At 43.6% G+C, this 25,155-nt stretch overlaps 1 protein-coding gene across 28 annotated transcripts in view; it reads left to right on the forward strand.

Annotated features, from left to right (window-relative positions):
• Positions 1-25,155, forward strand: part of NRXN3 (neurexin 3) — a 1,417,823-nt gene that overhangs the window by 617,342 nt on the left and 775,326 nt on the right. For all 28 annotated transcript variants that reach the window (XM_065593434.1, XM_065593444.1, XM_065593437.1 and 25 more), the window contains 3 exons: positions 20,020-20,139; positions 23,512-23,893; positions 24,387-24,577. In XM_065593434.1, coding sequence (XP_065449506.1) covers positions 20,020-20,139; positions 23,512-23,893; positions 24,387-24,577 — 693 coding nt within the window. The remainder of the gene's footprint in view (positions 1-20,019; positions 20,140-23,511; positions 23,894-24,386; positions 24,578-25,155) is intronic.

Below are 25,155 nucleotides of genomic sequence, written 5' to 3' on the forward strand. Positions count from 1 at the left end.
TTTTGGGCCCCCCACTACAGAAGGGATGTGGACAAATTGGAGAGAGTCCAGTGGAGGGCAAAGAAAATGATTAGTGGGTTGGGACACATGATTTATGAGGAGAGGCTGAGGGAACTGGGCTTATTTAGTCTGCAGAAGAGAAAAGTGAGGGAGGATTTGATAGCAGTCTTCAACTACCTGAAGGGGGGTTCCAAAGAGGATGGAGCTAGGCTGTTCTCAGTGATGTTAGATGACAGAACAAGAAGCAATGGTCTCAAGTTGCAGTGTGGGAGGTCTATGTTGAATATTAGGAAACACTATTTCACTAGTGAAGCACTGGAATTGGTTAGCTAGGGAGGTGGTGGAATCTCCATCCTTAAAAACCTCTAAGGCCTGGCTTGACAAAGTCTTGGCTGGGATGATTTAGTTGGTGTTGGTCCTGCTTTGAGCAGGGGATTGGACTAGGGTGACCTCCTGAGGTCTCTTCCAACCCTAATATTCTATGATTCTGTGGTTATTAATCTGTTAATCCCAGGAGGATTTAGAGATTCACCCGAATGGAACCTGGATGTCCTTTCCGCTGAACCTATTTCTGGGTGGTTGTGTATGTGCATGTGGCAGAACAGTGCTGTCATCTGCCTGTTCTCTGTGGCTGTTTGACTATAGAGCTCTTCTGGGCCAGTGGCTTCTATATTTACATTATACAGGTTGTGCAGTGACAGGATATTGCCACACGTCTGCCAAACCAGATTCTTTGTTTTACATTGGGTTTGGCAGACTTAGATGGATTTGAAATATGCCCAAACATTCATGTCACTAGTACTTAACGTTTGGTTTTCACCCAAGTCTCTTAAAATTCCGTCTCTCTTTTACTTGATTTAGTTACTCAGTGTTTTTCAATTTGCAGGACAAGAGCATAGGTTTGAGGCTCACTCCACTGGAAAGATAAATTATTGTTATTTATATTGCACACCCTGGGCACATGCATTATTTCCTGGGGTCTCTCTTAAACTGTCCTAGTGGATGGATGTATATCCAGTGATCACTACCCGGTATGGCACTGTCTCCAGGGTGTTGAGGAAAACGTCACTACCTGTTATCCACAGAACGTTTCCAGGAATTTACTCCGATTTTTTGACTGTGCTGTGATGGTCCCAATTAGCATCTAAGTTGTTTTCCAGGATGTTTTTGCTTCTAAATCTATCATATGAGTACAGCGTCAATACAGATATGTGGAAACTGTATTTTAAACAATAACATCTATCTCCAAGAAGTCACGATGGAGAAGATGGATGGACCCTTAATGAGGCCTGGAAAGCAGAGGGCCAAAGCCCAGCTACCAGATGCTCCTGTAGTCACTGCTGTAATTGTATAAAACAGTCTTCTGAGGCTGATGGATGAGAAACCAGAGTCTAAAGGGGAGTATTACTCATTAGCTTGATTGGCAACCCCAGCTTGACCATAATTCCCCAGAGGTTGGGGATACATAAACTATACACAGGTAAGGAATAGAGAGCTATTATTGGCAGTCTTATTTTGATAGTTTGAATTGCTGGCAAGTTGATTTGTTTTTGTTTTGACTTTGAAACTCCACTCTTTGCCTCTGGACTCTAGCTAGAGCAAGGGTCAGCAGCCTTTGGCACACAGCCCATCAGGGTAATCCGCTGGCGGGCCGCGAGTCATGATTTTTACATTGACCATCAGCAGGCGCAGCTCTCAGTGGCCATGGTTTGCCGTTCCTGGCCAATGGGAGCTGCGGGGGGCCATGCCTGTGGACAGTCAATGTAAACATGTCTCGCGGCCCGCCAGCAGATTACCCTGATGGGCCGTGTGCCGAAGATTCCCAACCCCTGAGCTAGAGGGAGCCCTTATCTCTAATTAGTATGAGGCCTGGTTGAAGCAAGCTTTATTCAGCAATTTGGCATAAAACCTCTGATGTAAATATTTATCTGGCCTGACTAGCTCAGTGTTAGTCCTGCTACAGGGGTCAAAAGCTTCATCCTTGTTATTCCCACCCTTCACAGCTTTGAAATGTTAATGTTAAGGCATGAGCTATAGGTCCTGTGGGCTATCTGGTCTAGGCTGGTGTGATGTCTGAGTAAAATTATCATACCAGCTATATCGGAACATAGTCTTTCCTTGAGTGCTACTGAACATTCCTACAAGGATGCAGATTCTTGATCAACCAACTTTGTAACATATGCAAATTATGTCATGCTAATAAAGTTATCAATGCTGTCAGGGAGGGAGGCTGAAAATTTGTCTGATATTGAGTATAGCATCAACAAAGGGGTTAAACCTGTGATGCTGTGTATATCTGAGTCTAGTCCTGCATTTTTACCCTCTAAGTAAATCGGACTAGATGTAGAAGTTATGATCATCTTTGCTTGGAGGCTGTACATAAGTATCTCATCTTTGCTGTTACATGTCTGGAGAGTGACTGACAAGGCAGGATTAATAGAGAAATAGTCTGTTGCCCTCTCTATGGAGGCTGTGATGGGTTGGGTCACAGAGATCCCTTTGGGACTCTCACCTGGTGTGCTGGAATTACCTCTGAGCCCATTTTCCACTGTCAGCTTGGGACTTCAGAACCCTGCCTTGTTGAGCCAGACATGCTAGTCTGCTGCAACACAGACCCAGGTCTGGTCCACGCCCCCAAAGCTGCAGACTTTAACCAAAAACTGCTCAGCAAGTCACCTATCTTCAGCACCCAGACACCCAGTTCCCAATGGGATCCAAACACCAAATAAATCCATTTTACTCTGTATAAAGCTTATACAGGGTAAACTCATAAATTGTCCGCCCTCTGTAACACTGATAGAGAGATATGCACAGCTGTTTGCTCCCCTAGGTATTAATCACTTACTCTGGGTTAATTAATAAACAAAAGTGATTTTATTAAGTATAAAAAATAGGATTTAAGTGGTTTCAAGTAATAACAGACAGAACAAAGCAAGTTACCAAGCAAAATAAAACGAAACATGCCAAGTCTAAGCCTAATACTTTAAGAAACTGAATACAGGTAAATCTCACCCTCAGAGATGTTCCAATAAGCTTCTTTCACAGACTAGACTCCTTTCTAGTCTGGGCCCAATCCTTTCCCCAGTACAGTTCTTGCTGGTTCCAGCTCAGGTGGTAGGTAGGGGATTTCTCATGACTGCAGCCCTCTTTGTTCAGTTCCACCCCCTTTTATATCTTTGGCACAAGGTGGGAATTCTTTGTCTCTCTCTGGGTTCCCATCCTTCCTTCTAAAAGGAAAAGCACCAGGTTTAAAATGGATTCCAGTATCCTGTGACACGTTCACATGTCCTGTGAAACTTCATTACCCACTGGTTAGCACCCACGAATACAGGAAGGCTTAGAAGTAAACAGAGCCATTTACCACCAATTGCCCTAGTTAATGGGAGCTATCAAGATTTCAAGCCACCATTAATGGCCCACACTTTGCATAGTTACAATAGGACTTCAAAGTAATACTTCATATTTCTAGCTTTAGATGCAAGAATGATACATACATACAAATAGGATGGACACACTCAGTAGATTATAAGCTTTGTAATTATACCTTACAAGAGACCTTTTTCATGAAGCATATTCCAGTTACATTATATTCACACTCATTAGCATATTTCCATAAAACATATGGAGTGCAACGTCACAGAGGTATATAAAGAGGTGGAGGTATTTGAGGTTTCTTTTTGGAAATAATCCCAATATGGCCTGTGATACTCATGTTCTATCTCTTGCAGGGTTGGAGTGGATCAGTACTGGATAAGAGGCACCCAAAGAAATTCTAGGTAGCTGCAGGAAGTGTAGCTGTTGATTCAGTAGGCGGCAGTCTTCCCTCTGAGTTACTACTGATCCTTGTGCCTCAATGTGCTACTCTGTGGTGCTGGAGGTGCCTGGGGTGGGATGAGATATGAAACAGGCCTGGTTGTCAGTGGGTGCAATTATCACAGATGTGGAGCTTGGGCTGCACTTTGACAACTGTCAGCATAGAGGTCCTGTTGTCAAGAGTGGCTTATATACTAAGTTTTCCTATTTTTCTGAGACAGTGGTTGATCACGCCATAATCATCTTATACTTTTTTGTATGTAGGCTAGCCTGTGTAATGTGCACCTAATGTGGTTTTTCCTTAGGATAAATGTGGCAGAATGTGGGTGTTCATTGCTCCTTTAGGAGTGGAGTTCATTGTATATTTCATACACACAGACGTTGATCTGCCCATATACCAAGCGTGCAAGTCAGGGTCTTAGTAGTAATAATTAAAGCCCCTCGTACTGTAGGCCCAAAGTACTAAAGCAATCATCTCTCGTAGGTACAATACTTGCCCAGCACTTAGTTGAGGTTCTTGGTCTATAAATTCACTCAGGATCAGGACAGGTCTTACTTGGTGAGTTCCACAGTTGAGGCATTCATTCATTTGGGAATGTGGGAAGAGAGGGGTTGTACAAGGCTGAAAAGACTTTTGCTTGGTAAATCAATGGATAAGATAAATACAATTTCATGTGACTATTTGCAAGAACATGAGCATTAACCCAAGTGCCATGGCTAAATTCCAACTAGTGCAACTACATTCTGCTTCTCTGAATTCCCTGTGCAGTTTTCTGGATAGGATTACCTTAACTTCTTGTATCAAATGTTGTGTAGCACTGCTGTGTGCTGTTTAATTGCTGCAAAGTTTATCTCTCAGGTGACCGCTCTCCTGTAGTGGGCACAGTGAATCACACAGTCAAGTTCATTTAATGTACGAATCAGTTATACACAATATACTTTTCCTTCAACCACAGTTCTTCAGTAAACGGTTAGTTGTGTCCTGAGGTGAAAAGGAAACTTCCAAAAGACTCATTTTCACATTCAGTCCAGTTATGCAAATTGGCTCAGCCGCCCCATCTTTTCAGAGCTGCATATGCAAAACAGTATGACTAGATTGAACACATCATTTAAAATCAGTTTCATGGTAAAACTGGAAACTCCTTAGCTGTTTGGAGCCAGAGAGCAGTGGTTTTAAAGGTGAACTTGAAATAATTTAATTCCAGTTTGATCATAATGCTACTTGGCTCTTCTATAGTGCTCTGCGTTTTCACAGTGTTGCACTTATATTAGTTAGGTGATGTTATTTTACATAAATCTGTTTTAACTTGGTTCATAATAAGACCAACTGGATTAATGGGAAGTTTATGTGGATTAAACTATGAGTGAATTTTTAAACAGTTTGGCCCCCCATATGCATGAAAGGTACATATATAAGCATATGCTCATTATAAAACTGGAGCTGGAATATACTGTATGAAATCTGTCACTGCTACTGTCCTCTGTACAGAGATTGGTATTAATCTATGCATCTGTTTGTCTGATCTTCAGAGATGCTGAACTCCATGGCTCGCATTGACTTAAATGAGCATTGCTGGTGCTTAGCACCTTTTTAAAAATCAGGCAACTCTACATCCTGCTAGTTTACCGTAACTGAAACAAAATTGCCACCACCTTGTGGCCATTGTAAGTGATACTTTGCAATACAGAAGGGTCAGAGCCAAGAAATCTTTGCTTACACAAACAAACAAAAGGAGTGAACCTTGTCTCAACAGTGCTGACTCCTGGTCTCCATTATTAATGTGTCACTGGAAAATTCTACTAAATAGTTCTTGTGTGTAGTGTGAAACTTGTGAAGTGCTGGGGGAATTGACAGTACTGTCTGCTCACCCAACGTTTTATACATTGTTGTAGTGGTGATATGGAACACTAGAGGGTGGCAGAGTTTAAGGCATGGTTTAGAGAAGTTCGAAATCCTGCAGATGAATAGCTAACTATAAATTGTTTTGTTTAATTCACTGCAATCTACATTTATACCCACTTCTTTAGTAATTCCACAGCACAACTGCTATCATTCCATAGTGCATCAGAGAATGCTTCTCTTTTTGCCATCTCCTGTCATGCAATGCCTTCCTTCCTTTTTTACTAAAGTATTCTACAGTAAAGGCCGTAAATCCTGCAGCAGCACTTGTCAACTAGAATGTGCAGGATTTAGGCTTGGCTGTTAATTATCAATCTTAGTAATTACATGATCAGACAAAGCCAGACACACATACTTTATTTTTGTTTAAGGGGCACTTCTGGTTCAAAACTGGTCAGAAATGTTAGCTTGTTTTCAAGTTTGAGTTTGTTGGTTTGTTTTTACACAATGCCAAGAGATCCATCTATGAAATCTTAAAACCAAAAATCGTCCAGTGAGGGGGGAAATCAGATGTTCCCCTTCAGTATTTGTAATCCTGACATTGCAGTCTGTGCTAGTGCGTGAGAATCTGCAAGTGAAATTGAAGAGGATGGACACTTTGCATTGTTCAAGGTGTGAGAGAGGCAAAAAAATTATAGCATACAAAGTGAAAAAGAAATTACACATAATACTATTCTGTTTAAAGTCCCTTTAATCATCTAACCCATTTGTTAGTAATATGGGTAAAGAAAGTTGGACTTTTGAAGTACTGGAGACTCTTAACCCCAACTTCCAAGGGGAACTAGCTAGTCCTCAGAAGTGGAGCCTATTTTTAAACAAAATTGGATTTATTTTATTTAACCCTGACAGTGCCCTTGTATCATGTCCTTAAGGATTCACTTCTGAAAAATCATGTGTTGTACTGGTTGGCACACGGGACTAGCAGCCAGGGATCTCCTGAGTTCTAATCCTAGCTCTTTGTGACCTTGGTTATGGTTTACAACCTGTGTCTAATTCCAATCCGTTCATATTCAAGATAATTGCTTTTGCATTGACCAGGTCTATAGGGCTTCCTTGGCTGATTTAAAATCCCCGATTGAACAAAATAACCCCAAACTGACAGACTTAAAAAAAAAAAAACCATTGGGATGGGCTGTGTCTTATTGGAAAGCACTGGACCAATTCTCTCTGGTGCTGTTTGCAACAGTGGTCTTATCCCTGGTCCTTTGGAGGAAGTTGCAGACTTAAATGGTACACCTAATACAGTGCACAGGGTCTGTTCCCCCAGCCCTTACTCATTGGAGCAGAGCAGGTGAAGTCAATAGACTCCAGCCCTCATGTGGGACCCACTCCTGTGACTTACTCTTCAGTCCTCCTGGAGTCTGTGGAACTAGTCACATGGGGCCCGAGCCAATGAGGGCAGGCTAGGAGAGGGATAATATTCCCACCCCAACACCCCATGGGCATCTAGCTGTCACGGACCACAGCAGCAATCCAGAAGTTTGGCCGGACAGCTGCTTTCCTCAGTTTCCTGCCATATGTACTGGCCAATGATGCAGTCCGTAAGTGTTGGTTTTAGCACCTACAATGCTACTTTTTTTTTTAATTGTTAAAAGTAAATATGGATAAGTAAATATGGATAAATAAGGAGCATCTGTAGGGCCCTTCCCAATTCATGACCACGAAAAATGCGTTATGGACCATGAAATCTGGTCTCCCACCGTAAAATCTGGTCTTTTGTGTGCCATCCTTACTTTTGCGCTGCTGCTGGCGGTGGCTCTGCCTTCAGAGCTGGGCTCCTGGCCAGCAGCCGCCGCTCTCTAGCTGCCCAGCTTTGAAGACGGCACCACTGCCAGCAGCAATGCAGAAATAAGGGTAGCAATACCACAACCCGCCCTATAATAACCTTGTGACCCCCCTCTCCAACTCCTTTTTGGGACAGGACCCTACAATTACAACACCGTGAAATTTCAGATTTATATAGCTGAAATCATGAAACTTATTACTTTTAAAATCCTCTGACCGTGAAATTGACCAAAATGGACCGTGAATTTGGTAGAGCTCTAAGCATCTGTGAACATTCCCCACTATAGTGGAAGGGATATAGGACGATCACTGTGCCCACCATTGGAGTGCAGCAGCTCTTCAGCTGTGCTTGGCAACACCACACCCCAATTTATGATAGGAAGTGAAGATTATTTCTACAGCTTCAGTTGAGGCCAGAGTTTAAGGAAGCCAAACGGAGTTCAGCTAGGACACTATACGGGAGTTCTCATTCCTACTTCTGTGTCAGTGGGTGGCCCTTTACCTACCCTGTCAGTGCCACCACCTAGCCACAAACACTTGCAGACTGTTTCTCTTTCACCACATATGCTTTGCAACTGGAGATTAAATGCACAACAGACTGTACCGCAGGTATACAGTAGGAGCAGGGATGTAGGAGGAGCCTTCCACATATCTTTCTCTTTTCTCCTCTGCCCCTGTCTCACTCTCTGAGCTCCCCTGTACTTCCTGTTCCTCCCCAGTTACTGAGCCAGTTGCCTCATTAGCCCAGCAATTGCCACTCAAGTGTCTAGTAACCAAAGGAAACTGATTAATTGACTTCAGTTAAGCATGCAATTTTTCCAGTTCTGCAGCAACCTCAGTGACCAGGGTGCTACATGTAGCGCTCTGGCACAGCCTACAAAAAGTGCCATCGGTTCTTTAGCACAAGTGATCAGATGTAAAACGAATCAGTGGCAGTAACAATTTCAGTGCCACCTAGCACCCAGCCAGGACACTGATTCAGCACAGACATAGAGGAAAGAGCACATCTATCAAATCACAAACATGAATACCCTGTAGCACCCAGGCGTGCGTTGGAGCTCTCCTATCAGAGTGCTGATCTGGTTGTTGGATGTGATGGCATCACAGCAGGCCTCCCTGCAACTGTCTTGGCCCTGATATAATATGATAAAACCTCCAAATCAAGGCACTGTGGCCCAGGGAGAAGGTAGAGGAGAAAAGAGAAATGCATAATCCACTCTCCTCAATAACAAAAAGCGTTCACCTAGCAGATGGCTAAAGAGGAAACAAATAGGCTAGTTCATCAAAAAAAACCAAGGGAAATGTAACCATTTCTCAGAGTAAAATTGTAGATATTTAAACCCACCCTAGAAAATAGACTATAGTAACCTCTAGGCCTCCAGAGGGAAAGAAACTTAGGCTTGGTCTACACTAACCCCCCAAATCGAACTAAGGTACGCAACTTCAGCTACGTGAATAATGTAGCTGAAGTTCGAAGTACCTTAGTTCGATCTTACCTCGGTCCACATGCAGCAGGCAGGCTCCCCCGTCGACTCCGCGGTACTCCTCTCATCTAGCTGGAGTACCGCAGTCGACGGCGAGCACTTCCGGGTTCGACTTATCGCGTCCAGACTAGACGCGATAAGTCGAACCCAGAAGTTCGATTGCCAGCCGCCGAACTAGCGGCTGGGTATAGACGTACCCTTAGATATTTGAGACCAGCCCACGCCACCAAAGATATTCTACCCTTTTCACAACTTCGCCAGAGGCCAATATGTACTATAACTTGAGAATCAAACAACCTTCCCTCTTAGTTCACTTGCCCAGGGACACTTAACGTGGAATCCTAACATAAGTCTGTCTGTCTCCCTTAGCAACTTTACAATGCTGGCTGGCCTTACTCCTTTAAACCTTATGCATGAGGATTGATAGTTCTCATAACTGTTGTTCTTGTGGCTAATGACTTTCCCTCCCATGAAATAAATCCCAGGAGATCTTGCATAATTGCCTCCCTTCTCTTATGGCCCCTTCCTCATCTGCCTGCTAGCTAGCAACCGTGCCCTTTCTCCTTGACATCTAAAAGTGCTTATTGTTTTAACTGATTATCTTTCCCCCTCCCCAGCCTCAGTGACTTTTTTTTTTAATCCCCTTTAATCAAGCAATCCCAGAAGGTAGCTGGAGGGGGGAAAGTGGTGGAAGGCATATTAATCCATTTTTTCCATCCCCTCCCACAGGCCCATTTTGGAATTGTTCCCTTTAGTCCAGTCTAATTCTGACTGTCTCAGATGTTGGGGATGCCAACACTGACTCTTGAAAATCAGCTCCTCATGAAAGATAGTAGACACAAAAGGTCTGGGAGGAGTTTACTTGGATTTTAGAGTAGCATGTACCTCTGACTCAGCCACAGCGTGGGAATTGATTATTCTGCATAGGTCAGGCACATAGTGCTTCCAGTCAGAGTCTGTGCCTGATATGTTGCTTAGTGCATTCTGGGAGTGTGGTAAAGACAGGGTCCAGCACAGACGAAGCTGGTCCCTATGTCTTTTTTTGTTTAAAGGAGGTGTGAAGGTGGGATGCCTCATTGGGTATGGTAGAGAAGGGGGAAGGAAGCAAGTTAGTGAATGCTGCCTAGCAGCAAGAGCCAGGAGACCTGGAGGCAGAGATGTGGATTCAATCAAACCCACATGCACTTAGTCTGCCAACCTCTCCCCCTTCCTCGCCCCCCCAGGTCATTATCTCCCTTCAGTGCTTCTTAGCTGAAATGAAAGCTGTGATTTTAAAATCTGAATTTCAAAGGCACTCTCAAAATGAACCTCAAGTGCTTTCTTCTTTCATATGTCTAAATCCCCAACTGTCCTTCAGAATGCGCTGAGAGAGAGCTCCCTGCAAGTTCAGCAGCACGCACACCCACTGCAATGGCTCCCTTAGGGATACACAGAGGGGCTGGGATGCAGATTTAGGGAATCTCGAAAGTAATCCCAAGAAGTAACTGCAATTCCCATCACTGAGGTTTCAGGTCCTGGCAGAGGCGTTGGGGCTGGGTGAGTTATCAGTTGTAGATTGGTGGTTGGAATCGGGAATCCAGCTCCAAGGAGGATTTCCGTAACGGACAAAAGCAGTTGCTTGACATCTAGAACCCTAATTTATTTCTCTTTCCAGCTACCAGAAATCTACCCTGATCCCAAAACCAGCACTCCAAACACATCCTGCTTCCAACCTTTCCCACCCCAGCCAGCCTCCCCATCATCAATGTTTCCACCTGGTTGCTGGCCTGTTTCTGAAAGGTCAGCCTTGGTGAACTAAGGTAGCATGGCCTGGAGGAAAGCCAAATTTTAATCCTGACCCTACTATTCACTCTCTGTGTGGCTTTGGGCAAATCACTTTAGCTTTATCTCAGTTCCTTGTATATGAAGATAATACTTTATCCAACTCCTTTCCAACGGTGTAGTGAGGGTGAATTAACTGTACAGTGCTATGAACAGATAAAAAGCTATATAAATGCTAAGTAAGTTTAGGAGTTTAGGGGTAGCAGCCCAAAAGGTATTAGTTTACCATAGCTGAAGGAAGAACTTCATACCCACAAATGCCAACCATGCCAGGACAAGGGCACTTTGGGAGGAAAAGACGGTTTTCCTTGCCTGCAGCAGCAGTAAGAAAATGTGAAGAACTCCAATTGTATAGGTCCCAATACAATGAAAGTTCCACATACAGTGATCAGGATCAGTGCCTAAGGGCCTATCTGCTGTAGGGATCACTTCCGTTTCACCTCTGGGTGAAATGTGACAGTTGTTTAAACACCCATAGCAACACTTCACAACAGTTCAGGAGAGTAAGCAGAGAAGAATCCTGTATTTAATTGAAATTACAGAAGGGAGGGAGAATGTATTTGCCAAAAATGGAATTTAGCCAAATGTTGTAGCTAACATCTCCTATTTGAGTACAGAGGAAAAGAGCCTTAGGATCTTAATAGGCACAAGTGGCCACGGTCTCTCTTTTTTGCATCTTATGTGAAACACACCTCCCTTTGTATATTTGTAAATGTAATTTAATTTACATGCTCCTGTAGAGGCAAATCTCTGCTTGTGTTGCAGCTGCTGTCTTTTATTTGTAAATAATATAATTTATATGTGAAACTCCTCCCATCCAAGACACCTGGGGTGCTTATGTTGTTTAATTAAAAACAGGAACAAAAACATAATTAAAAAACACCCCTCTTAGCAATTAGCTAGATAAAGCAAATGAGGGGTGGAGGAAAGATTAACACATGTGGGTCCTGCAGTGGGGGGGGGGGAGGGTAGGGGTAGCAGTGGAAGAGGACCAAAGCCCAGTAAGTGAGCCCAGTGTTTTGCAAACCCCATGGAAGACCTGAACCCTGCACTGAAAGCTTAGGATCTCACTAGGATGTAGTTTCTGGAACATAAGAGGTGCGGGTGTGAGGTCCCTGAATGGGACAAGAGCTGTCTGTAGCCACTGAGGCTCCTTTTCCCCATGTGTACAACACCTTCCAAAGTGTTGGGCACTTCAAAAATAACAGAAGCATAACCTATCAATATTTGCACATGTTGCACCACTGGAAACTCTGTATACTGCTGGGAATTTGATTGTCCAGTCTGATACAAACAGTGATTGCAGCATAGTTCTTTGCTCTAATCTTAACATCATTTTCTTGCTGTCCATGTAGGGAGCAATGGGTGGCTGTGGGTATTAGGGGTGAGAACAACACTGTGCCACCCTTGCTAGGCATCACCTTCCAATAGTTGGAACCAGGGACTGGGTGTTCATATGTGAGCTCTATCCCAGACTCAATCGCTATGTGACCTTGGATAAGTCACTTTAGCTTTCTGTGCATCCATTTCCCTCCCTGAAAAATGGGAACAAAGCTATCACTCTGTTAAAAGTGTTGTAAAATTCTCCAAGGAAACATACTATGTGTGAAGTAATACTATTCCACACCTCAGAATTTGAACAGTACTGTAGGCTTCCTTAGTGCTGTCATTTAGATCCTCTTTACTACCTCACCGAATTCGATACTTTCTTTGTGACCTCTACACCCTTTAGGCTCTTTATATTTATCCCTGTATCTAATATTAGGTTGACAAAACATGGTCACCTATAACCTGTGTGATCATTTTCCAAATTCAAATAATAAATAATTATTTTCTCCTTTAATAAATTGTTTGAAGCTGTTAGACCATGGATTAGAGTCCATCAAATAGTTAACATGGGTCTCCCCCAGCATGGATTGGAATAATTTGGGGGGAAAGAAAAAAAAACTGTTGTTGAAATTTGCGAGGTGCTTGGCTTGGGGAATCAGGAGTGGGATTCAGTTCTTTCCTTGTAAGGAAAGTTGTTTAAATCTGGCCCAGGTCATCAGTGACACTGTCATTCCTATCTGTGGGCTGCTTGCTGGCCTGTGTGGAAATGTACTAAAGTTCATTTCAACTACTAAATGGATAAGGGTTCACATCAGGTAAGCTGTCCTTATTGGCCCACTTCTTGACAGCTTCACTAGAGAGATCCACTCTTAAACAGGAATGGAGACTGCACTCTTTGCTCACTAACAGCTTTTCTGGGTCAGAGCTGAAGCACATTGCTGGAACATTGTGTGGGACGTTTGCACTTCTGTTGCCCATGCTGTACCTATCCTATGAATAAAAAGAGCACTTTGATCTCCAGCGCTGTTAGTCCAGTGCTTACGCTCACTTAATGTTCAATTAAAATTTAAAGTTTAGCTGAAACTGAAAGTCACCAATAAAACTCTGCTTCCACGTTCCTGTTATGTTCTGTTCAGGTCACACAATATGTTGCTGCTCTGATGGTTGTTGTTTAAATACCACCCTACTGCACCATCATCGTTGAAAGATTTCATTATGGTCTCACTTGTTTGCGAAGTATAATGGTAACTCGCTACTCTTGCATTTAATCCAAATTGGACAGTCAAACTAAAGGGCACAAATATAATTCACAGTTTACCACATATGCAATCAGTCAAATGTTTCAGTTTTAATTATCTGGTTAGTTTTTAATCATACACAATGTTATCAGCTCAGTAGGAGACACAAAACACAGTCTGTGCCCCAAAAGACTGAGTCTGAAGGTTTGATTTTTTGCCATCTTCACTCCAATTTAGTAATACGTTACTCCACAAGTAGCCTATGGGGAACATTGGTTAGGATGGTTAAAAATGAGTAATGATGGCAGAATCTGGCTCTGAAGGGCTTTGTACGAGAAGCCAAGACTGCTTGTTTAAACTGTAACCTTTAACTTCACGGTGCCGTTTTAAAGCAGAGAGAGTGTGGGCGGAAATAGTCTGACATTGAGTAAAAGCCATTTGGTGAACAAGGTTTTGGGGGAGGCTGAGTGTATGTTTCTGGGAAGGCTAAAGAGATTATCTTGCTGCTTTTGATTTCCCCCTCCACCCCCTAAGTTATTCTGTTTTACATGATTGCTACTGGGAAGTTCTCATTTGCACTTGTAAGCCTAACTGATTTTTAGGTGTTGGTATTTTTTTTACCGTGGTATAAATCTAAATAAATAAACTTTGCTCCTGATTTGGCTGCTGTAAATTATGCAGAATTCCATCAACTTCCAGACGGTACCATTCTGTACAGCTGTAAATGTAACCATTTCCACAGGCCTGCTAAAAAGGCTTCTGTTTTAAGCATGTATTGTTTGATCTGAATGGCTTAATCTGGAGTGGTATATGGAAATGGCCCGCATGAAGGAATGGAGGGTCTATGCAGGTAAGAATGGCCATGGGGCAGTGAAGTCATTGAACTATCAGCGAGGGAATCATACCCACTCATTTTTTTCTTAGCAGCCAGTGTTTTCATGGTGAAGGGGTTTCTATAACCTGCATATGAGCAAAACCAGAGAGCATGTGTTGGTGTGGTTGGTGTCTCTAAAACAGATCTGCAACATATTGGACATCTGGGGTCATTTGCTGTTTCCTTGCAATTAGCAATGCTCCTGGAGTGGACTCCAGTCAAGAAAAAGGCCTGACAAACATGTTTCGTCCAGCCAAAGTGCTGCCTCGGTTAAACATTCTCTCTCTCAATACACTAGGAAACTCCATGTTGATCGTTTATATTCCACTGTACCTGATGCTATTTGAAGGGACTTGTGGTTGCAGCTAGCTGTGCATTTAAGCCTTGTTCCTATTCTAACATTCACACTGTCCTTAGGGATGACTCACTAGATGTTAGGCAGCTGCAGGAGCAAAGGTGAGGTTATTTGATGGCCTCCCTGTCCTCACACCAGATTCTTCCTACCCTACTTGCCTCACCCAAACCTTCCCCACTTCCTTCAGTGCATTAAGGAATGAATACAGATCTTCCTGGCTGGGGAGCTGTACATAGAGTATCATCTTAAAGGGACCTCTGATAAGTCTGGGCTAGGGGAAAGGTGGGACATTTGGTGTTAGGAGTAAGAGTGGCACAGATCAGTGTGTAACATCTTGACTTAATCTTTCCCACTAACAGTTCCCAGATATGTATTTCCCTCTCTCCCTGGGTTTCCTCACATTCACCATCTTCTAGCCACATTAGTGAGGCAGTCTGCTTAGCAGTTACACTAGTCCAGTCTCCTCATAAGTATAGTGAGAGCTATCTAAGGTGCACTAGTCCCCTCTAACTACAGGGAGGACCTGCATGGCTCCTCCCACAATCACACATTCAATTTTTGCTAGTACAGTTTCAATGGAAAAAAACAATTTTCTGGTGTTCTTGATGCATCAGTATGGAGGAAAAACTCTCAAACTGGTTGAATCTGTGGGACGTTGACTGAACTCCAGGAAGACATTGCCCTGTGTTTAATGGGCATGGAAATGTTCAGCTTTTATAGCCCGTCTCTGCACACTAGGCAACACTGAGACACCTAGCGTGGCAGCAAAGCAGTGTCAGAATTCTATGCAATGTGTCTTTAAGGCTTCTTGTGAGTCTTCTCTAAAATTCCACTATCAATACACAGCAATCAGTTATTTTTATTTCTGCAGTGAGCAGGAGCCCTCCCTGTGGTCTATCCCTGTGCCTTCTTGCTTTGTCTCCCTAGCTCCAACAGTCACAGATGATGTTGGACCTTTCTCCACTCCTGAGTGACCTATACAGTAATTCAATAGGAAGACAAAGTCTGGTCTCATGGAGGCCCATTTTAATTCTATAATTGAATCGGGTCATGATAACCTGTGTTGGAGGAATGGGAGATTTTTAAGCTCCTGCACTCTTATTTTTGCAGACCCCTCTGTGACGCACACAGTAGTGAGCGATAGGTAGGGAGGAAGAGGGTTGCCCTTTCATTGCCAGGCTTCTGTTACCATTTTGCACTGCCATTGTTCCACTGAAATTAATGAATCATTGGAGCATACTGGGTACATTCAGGCAGGGGGGAATTTTGTGTGGCAGGGCCATTCTAGCTGGGGAGCAGTCAGTGTCCTTCAAATCATCGTTTATGCTCCTGGAAGGAAGAATCCCTCTGACTAGACCCTTATTTCAGTTGGGTAGGTTATCTTCAGCTAAGACTTAAGGGCAGTACGTCCTTGAGCCATTTAGGGTGGGTGGTTGTTTTCTATTAAAATGTAGGGTAGCTCTTTATGGAACCTCATGCCTGCTTGCTAGGGGCCTTGCTGTTAATTGGCCATGATGGGCCCGTTACATGGAAATGATGTTGGGGTCATCCTGAGAAAGTCTTCTCATGACCAAAGAGTTGTGTTATATACTTTATGGACACTGGCTCTGAGCAGATTGAAGAGACCCACTTAAGCCTGATTTGAAAGCGGCAGCCTAGCCAAGCAGTCATTGGCTGTGCACTCCAGTAAGTTGCTGAATTTGTGTGTTAGCAGACAGTGAGCCACCTGAGGAGAGGTTTTGCTCTGGAATGGGGACTGATTACCATGAACATGAAGGAAATATTCACATAGTTGCTTCATTCAAGTTTTACTATGCGAGATGAGGGGCCTCTTCTCCCCTGATGACACATGGTACATAGTGCCCATCATCTTTAGAAGTAGTTAGGAAGATGCGTCAAAGGACCAAGAGGCCCCAAAGGTGGAACAATGTGTTCTCCTTAAAGACAGCTGTGAAATTCCAGCATCTTCATGTTGAACTTCTCACACAGGCAAAACTTCTCTTATTGTTCCTCTTGCGCAATGCTAATCATTCTGCCTCTTATTTGTCCTCGCTCATAAAAAATAAGTAATGTGCAAAAATTGCCAGAAACCAGCTGCCATCTCATCAAAAACATTATAAATAGAAAACGTTTCCAGCAGTTCAGCTTCCATAGCTGCTGTCTTCTTTCTCTTCCTCCTTTTTTATTGCCAGGGATCTTAGTTTACGGAGGTACATCTTTGAGTTTCTTCGCTGTCCATCTGCTCAGAAGAAGCCAAAACTTTCAATCTATGATATCATAGTTGGTTGCCATGGTGCTGTAACTGAGAGCAGAATGTCAGGTGGGGACCGAACAGTAGGTGGCTGCCTGAAGATAAACAGCTCACTACTTACGTGCACATGGATAAAATTTTCAGAAGTGCTTTTCTCTTTCTACTCTCAGAAATCGCTAATAATCGCACGCATCTGCACTCTCCGTATATAGGTCCTGCTTCTGCAATTGATGGTGTGTGATGGGTTACTACGTCACACAGAGCCACATTGCGGTAAGTACGGCTCCATGCAGATTCAGCAGTTCATTTAGGCGCTATCAGTTGCAGAAACGCAGCCTACGTTTGTTCATTTGCAAGTTAGCCTGCCAACTGTGCACGTGCCTTCAACAGGGATACGAACATTGCAGCGGGTTGAATACAGCAAAAATAGTGTTTGTGAACATTGATTTGCATTTCAAACACTTGTTTGGTTTGATTATCCTTGTGTCCTCTTAGTCTTGACCCTTCCTATGGGATGGGTTTGTGTCTGTAGGGAGGCTCGGGGAATAACGTCCCTTCGTAGGAGTACCCAGAGTCACATACGAACCAGGGAGTCCATGCATGGAGAAGGGTATTAATTATTCTCCTCTTATAAAGGTTTCATCTAATGAGGGAGCACTAAGGAGACAAGTCAAAGAGAGCAGTGCCCGAGCAGTCCTTAGGTGGAAAATTGTTAGCCCAAACCATTTGTGAATACTTGTAAATAACAAACCCATTGGCAGAAATCAGAACCAGTTCATGAAGAGAAGAAAGTCCTGAATTTCTCAGATCATTTATTTGCATTAAGTTTAATCAGCCCTGCAGAAACTCCTGCCACATTCTTTCTGTTTGTAGCATCCTTTAAAAAAATGATGACAGTTGATGTGTGAGGCGGAATAGAACCCAGCTGGCTTTCCCATAGCTCTGTCAGCTCTGTAGGACTAACAGTGGGAACTCATCTGTTTCAGTAAAGTCCGCAGCTATGGCTCTGAGCTATGTTGAGTAAAATGCTATATTTTTACATGATCACATTTCTGACCATCACCACACTCGACTATTTCAGTTGAATAAACCCCATCAGGCCCCAGTATCTATATAGAAAAGATTAGAAAAGATCTCTTAGCATCTGAAAGTACACTAATAAGTAATAAGCATGTTTTACAAAGACCCAGAACAATGAACATGCGATGTAAGCCAAGACTGGAGCAGAAAAGATGGATAATTTCAGGCTTGTCAACATGCCCTTCAAGGATTTCTGCCTTCTGTTTCCTCCATGGCCTGTGAACTGCCACATATTCAGTGGACACCATTAAAGCTCCATTTACAGCCCCAGATAAGTGCCCTAACAGCAATAACTTCTGTGCAATACTTGGAAGAGGAGATACTGTGTTCCTGCAGTCACTGCAAAGTGGCATGTGTTGGGTTTCTAATGGAGCCCCCTGTATTGGCACAGGCAAAAACTTTGCTGGCCGGTCAAATACATCATTTCATAATTACAGGCTGTGGGCCAAATTCTGTTCTCGTACCAATTTAAAATCTCATACAGCTCCATTGAGCTTCAATAGACTTGCACCATTTTAACGAAGAGCAGAATTTGGGCCTCATGTGTAACCTACCTGCCCTGTGGACTTGGAGTTCATTTTCATGCCATTGGTGTGACTTTGTCACTCAGGAATGGCATAGCCACAAGCTAGGAATTGTGGTGAGACAGGCTGGTTCCCCTGTCGAGGAATTCTCACTAGTTATACTATACAACTCACCTTCTTTAGAACCAAGGGAAGAGAGAGATGACCCGCATTGCAACTCCAACGACTGTGGCAGCTCTGATTTTCCTTTTGTCGGTGTCTAAACCCGGCTAGCAATAGGCATTTGATTACAATCAGACTTTTCTGCCAGTCATGACACAGTGCATTATTTGTTCTGATTTGCTTTTCACTGCTTCATTTTTACTGTTTTTGAACACAATGGACAAATCTTATTACAACTGACTATAATGTGGACAAGTGATCTGGATATTTCACAAAGTCTTGACCTGCAGCAACTCCTGCTATGTCAGTTACAATCCATACCACAGCTGTACCAATGCACATCAATTCTGATCCCCGACCTACCTTGCTCATTCATTCCTGGGTTCCCCCTCCACAGCTCTGTCAATGCTTCTTAGTCCTGACTTACATCACCTTCTGCTGTACTAGTTGTGGGCTTCCCACACACACTGTGCCAAAGCTAAGCTGCAGCCCGCATGTACACTTTGAATTTAGCACAATCCACTATTTGATTTTCACTCACTGACTGATATGCACACAATGTCACAGTTCTGGAATTGGAAGCAATTAGCATTTCAAAGGTTTGGCTGCACAGTGTAACGAGTGAGGAATAAAGCTGGACATCAGGGCGGGGGAAGGAGGGGCATGACTGGTTTCCCTTCAGGAGCATTGTTTGCAAGGAGAATTGTTCTTGTTTTCTTTTTATGGGAGAAAATCCGCAAATGGAAAAGCCCTGATTTGGGGGGGATGGAGAGGGCTGAGAATTCTGGGAGTATCTGGAGCCAAGCTTCTTTGCTTTACGGTTCTCTGGCAATCAGTCAAGTTGGTGGGTGCTTGGTCATGGTTGGAGACCTGTAGGCCGAAACCAGCCTGGTGTGTATTACGCTAAGCATCAGGAGGCCCAGCGCCCAGGAGAAACAATTTTGTGGAATCTCTAGCATCTAGTGGCATGTTGCTGTTCTTCTAACTATAGAGACTTAATAAAGCAGAATTCCAGCTCAGTACTGGTCTCACTCCAGAGTTATTTCCACCATCAGCATGTTCCTCTAGCATTGCGATATGCTATATGAAGTTATGTTGGCAACGATGAGTTCTGGGGGAGACAGGAAAGGTGTTTAGCCCTCCACCTACCTTTCTATGCATGTGCCTTCTGGGATGTGAGGGAGAAGGCACTTCTTAGGGTGTAGGGGGTAATGATCTTGATCCAATTTGGATGGGGAAGGGATAGAAGTTTGGGTTTGGTTCTGAGCACTGGTTTCTTTGCCATCTTCTGATGAGCTGCGGTCAGTATCACACCAGGGTGATTTTGGCGACTCTCCTAATCAGGCAAGCACTGCCGTGTAGTAGGGTCCATCTTTAACTCTTGTACTTATCACCGTCCCCAGGCAAAGGACCGGAAACTCTGTATGCTGGGCAGAAACTTAATGACAACGAGTGGCACACAGTCCGGGTGGTGCGGCGAGGAAAGAGCCTCAAACTGACAGTCGATGATGACGTAGCTGAGGGTGAGTGCAATGTATTGGTATCTCTACTGTCTCCCTTTGTTCTCAGCTTCTTTTCAGCATACACGTGCACCCTTTTTCTTTCTCTCTCTCTCTCTCTCCTCCACCTCTCTGTGAAGGCCTCTCAACTGGGAATCACCGTGTTGAGAATCCAGTTATGAGGGGCTCTTTCTTCCCAACCCATTCTGGCAACAGCGGCCTGGAGTGGACCCTGGGAACGGAGATGCAGCAAGGAGAATGCACAAGGCCTTGAACTCAGCCAAAAAGCAAGAAGGAAGCCATAGAGATGTTAGAGAGGGAAGGAAGTGTGTTAATTTGGTTATGTGCTGCATGTAGTATGTGAGGAATAAGAAGAGATCCATATTGCTAACCCCAAATGTTCCAAAAACTTTAGACATCCCCTCCCCCGCCAAAAAAAATAGGTTTAAAATCATGCAATTTAAAAAACATAAATATTGGGTTCTTTGGTCTTGTGGTCTTTGTGCCTTTAGGGTTCATTTTTTTCTTTACAACCATGGGAGCTAGAAACATATTTTAATTTTTCTAAATGAAAACTGAGATTCCCCTGTAATCTCATGACTCTGGGAGTTGGAGCTTTAAGAGAAATCTTGCTATCTTGAGAGGCAGGTGATGCAGTCATGAGAGTTGGTAACTCTAGGAGAACCAACTAATTAAGGTTGCATTTGCCCCCTTGCAACTCCTCCCGTTCAGCTGGGCTCTAGAAGCCTCTCTTCCAAATTCCAGGGGACCTCCTCATAGAAAATTCCTGGGAGGTTACTTACGTCTTTTTTTTTTTATATATATATAAAAAGGGGGCTTCTGGTATCTGAACAGGACCTGATTGTAAGCAACCTGACAGATTAAAAACTTCAGAAAAAAAACGAGAGATGGGTAATAGGGTTTGAAACGACCCAGGCATCCTGCCGGCTTAACAGGCGGACACAAGGGTGGTTTCCAAAGTACTTGATCATATGTGCACTCTAAATCATTGGTGGTAAATGTACACTCTGTGGTGTGGTGAGAAATGGATAGTGACATGAGGAAGCCCCATCTGCTGCTTGCTGGAACTAGCAAAGGTGCGTTCAGTATTACAGGGGGCAAGTTCTTCTGCTTAAGAGGCAACTTTTCTGCTTTAGAGTGAATTTTTGACTTGGTCTCTGTGCTGGAGAGCACAGTAACAGTTCTCTTGCATTAGAGGAATTCTGGAAGTGATTTTCAGTAACAGCCGCTAGATGGCACTTTCATCATACAGCTCAGAAAGGTGCACAAAGAAAATTGCCACTTGAAAGTGTATTTTTCATAAAACTGATCTGATAAATAAAAATGATGGAATCATATATATAAATGATTATATACACACACACACACACACACACACACACACACACACACACACACACACACAAATATTTTATATATATATATATAGAGAGAGAGAGAGAGAGAGAGATGTATGTATGTATGTATATACAGTCATCCAAATAGTTATGTTAAGAACATGTTATGGTTGCAAAGTTAAACACTTGAAAGTTAGGAAATGCCAGAACTATGGTTGTCTGTGCAGCCTTAAGTTGCCCCCCTCCCACCCTTTCGCCTATGCATTATGTTAGTCTTGAACTACGTAATCAGATGCGACTGTTTTCTACAGGACACCTGTCTAAGTATTGAAGAGGATGGACCTGCTATGAGGATAAAACAGGGTTGTGTAGAAAAGGAGGCTATTTTATTTAGGCCCCCTGCATTGTTTATTGCAGAAGTTGGGAGATGTGTAGTGAATGTAGAGTGTAGTAACAGGAATAGATGGGTCTCCTGTAAGGCCATTGAATGGTGCCTTGGTGATGTGGATCCTAGATCTGCCTCTGGCAGAGAGTTTCTCTAAGGTGTTAATCAAACAATTTAAACCCAACTTTTAACAGGTTGTCACTGATTGTGTTCCTCACTTTCTGGGTGCCCAACATGAGAGCCTGGGGTCTGAGCACTCAGAATGGCAACTGAAGTCCATTGGAGATGTGCTTGACTATATAAAGTGCTAAATATCTGGAAAAATCAAGTCCTAGGCATCCTACACAGGGTATACAAAATTAGTGGTTACTTCTGATCTTACTTTCTGTGTCTCATGAGTGCCATATCTGTACTGCATAGAAGTACAATATGTATATGTAATTAACTAAATATGCTTTAAGGTCATATAACTAGATATTTTGTTATACTGAATAATGAAAATTCATCACCACGACATGTAGAGCCCAGACCATGCAGTAATTTGGTGTTTGAAGTTAATGAGGCTGTCTTATCTGTTGCCTGCTCATGCGTTAACCCCCTACCATGCTGCCGAGCGGAGCTAAGCAACAACTAGAATAACATCAGACAGCGGGAGAGGCCATTTTCCTTGTGTGGAGCAGTAGAGTGAATTTTTAACACATTATCATTTTTATGACTGTGTCCGTGTTTCTCATTTTCTCTCTTTTTTTTTTTTTAACCTCATTTCATCAATCATCAAACGAGGAACCAATGACTTATTTCAAAAGTGTATCTGAACTGTGGGGTTTTTTGTTTTTTGTTTTTGTTTTTGTTTTTTAGCAGGCCTGATCTGGCAGGCTGCTGAGTGCCTTCAACTTTGGTTATTTTTGGTTGGAGCTGAGGGCACCTAGCAGCGATGGACTCTTGGACTGTAAGTCCCTGGAGGAGGGACCTGATCTCCCCTGCAGTGCTGAGCATGCTGTGGGAGCTCAGCAAATAATACGTTTAAGTGATTCCCCTGAAAGCAAAATGAAATCTCACTCTTGCTCCTTTCCTAATTACCACCTTCTTCCATCAGTCCCCGTTTCGTCCTCTCTGTGAATCTGCTCTGCGCATCTGCTAGCTCCCATCTCTCTCTGTGGTGGAGTGATAAGGTCTCCGCTTGTTATCAGTGAATGTGGTACCCTGGCACATCTGGCGCATATGAGCGTGTCTGCCCTGTTTCTGTATCATGGGGTCTCTGAGATAATGAAGTAGATTCAGCGGGGTTTTCTAGGCCCTATGCCAATCAGGGAAGTGATGATGAGGTTTTTTTTTTTTTTTGGATCATTAGCAACCCAGGCCAGCAGGGACCTACCCTTAGGGAAGGAGCAGGGAGTTCACTCTCCACAACCCACTCGGTCCTCCACTTTTCAGAGTGCCCACAGGAGTGCTGGTGGCTTTTGTAGTGTGGAAACTTGTCTGCTAGGAATTGGACTCAACCCCTCAACTCATTTCATACACAGGCTGCCTATTAGATGATAACTTTATCCTTACTGGTTTGGAAACCTGAAGGTAAATTGCTCCTTAGCCTGTTTACCAATCCCCCAGCATGCTGGGTGTTCTTAATCTTTTCCTCTTGTTTGTGGAATTCAGGTACAATGGTTGGCGACCACACCCGCTTGGAGTTCCACAACATTGAAACGGGGATCATGACGGAGAAGCGGTACATCTCTGTCATTCCCTCTAGCTTCATCGGCCACCTCCAGAGTCTCATGTTTAATGGGCTGCTCTACATTGACCTGTGCAAGAACGGTGACATTGACTACTGTGAGCTGAAAGCACGCTTTGGCCTCCGCAACATCATCGCTGACCCAGTCACCTTCAAGACCAAGAGCAGTTACCTGAGTCTGGCCACCTTGCAGGCCTACACCTCCATGCACCTTTTCTTCCAGTTCAAGACCACCTCAGCCGATGGCTTCATCCTCTTCAACAGCGGTGATGGCAGCGATTTCATCGCAGTCGAGCTAGTGAAGGGGTGAGTGCACTTTGTGCTGGGGTCCCCGAGGGCATTCAGCTAAGCTGTGGGTACCTTTTAAAATGTTCATACAAAGAGAAGTGGGTATTCACCCATGAAAGCTTATGCTCCAATACATCTGTTAGCCTATAAGGTGCCACAGGACTCTTTGTTGCTTTTTACAGATCCAGACTAACACGGCTACCCCTCTGATACTTCATACAAAGAGAGAGTCCTCTGGCTAGTCAATTTCTATTCTTTTTTACTGAGACATATGGTGTAGTGGTTAAGCAAAAGACTGGGACTCCGGGGTTCTATGCCTGACTGCCACTTACTCCTGCTGGGGTGGAGTCTCTGATGTGATACGTCTTTCTCATATCTAGATACTGTGATTCCCATCTCATAAAGCTTTCACCGAATTTTGCTTAAGAGTCTATTAGTTGTGCTTGGAGTAAGACCAACAGTGGCTCTGGAGTCTCCATATGATCTGAGCTGATGCATGTGTTGTTTCCAGGTATATACACTACGTGTTTGACCTGGGGAACGGTCCTAATGTCATCAAGGGCAACAGTGATCGGCCTCTCAATGACAACCAGTGGCACAATGTGGTCATCACCCGAGACAACAGTAACACCCACAGCTTAAAAGTGGACACCAGGGTTGTTACTCAGGTTATCAACGGTGCCAAAAACCTTGACCTTAAAGGTAAATCTCAGAAGGATGCCAGTGCTCTTTTGGGCCTTGGGAGGGGGGTGCAGGCAGGGGGGCAGAGAGAAGTGGGCAAGGAGAAGCTTCATAACCATGCACGAAGGAATGGAAGGTCTGGGATGTGTTGTGGGTTTCTTTTATTTTAATTCTGCATTTGCTCTATTGGCAAGTTCTCTAAGCACCATACTTTGCTGATCTTGCGCCTTCCGAGATTGTTTTTCACACATGCTCACATTACTCCTTAGACACAATTATCATTCTTTGGTTAGGACAGGCCCCTCCTGCATTAATTTATTATTCTAGATCAGGTACAGCATTGGCAGAACTAGAGTGGCAGGATGCATAGACAGTCAGGACTGAGAACCGCTGTTTATGGGGGAGCACAGGATTGATAATAGGGTGGTATCTGTCAATATGGAAGCACATTAGTAAAGCTAGGGTGGGAAGGACAGGTGATCAGAATCAAAGGGCATTGAGGGAATTGTGTAAGGGGACAAGTCTAACAATAAGTGGTGCAGCTGGTTGAAGTTGATGTTCATTTACAGAGCTGTGTGATGGCCCCGGACAGGAATGGC

This window comes from Chrysemys picta, chromosome 4, assembly GCF_011386835.1.
Source record: "Chrysemys picta bellii isolate R12L10 chromosome 4, ASM1138683v2, whole genome shotgun sequence".
Taxonomy (NCBI): Eukaryota; Metazoa; Chordata; order Testudines; family Emydidae; genus Chrysemys; species Chrysemys picta.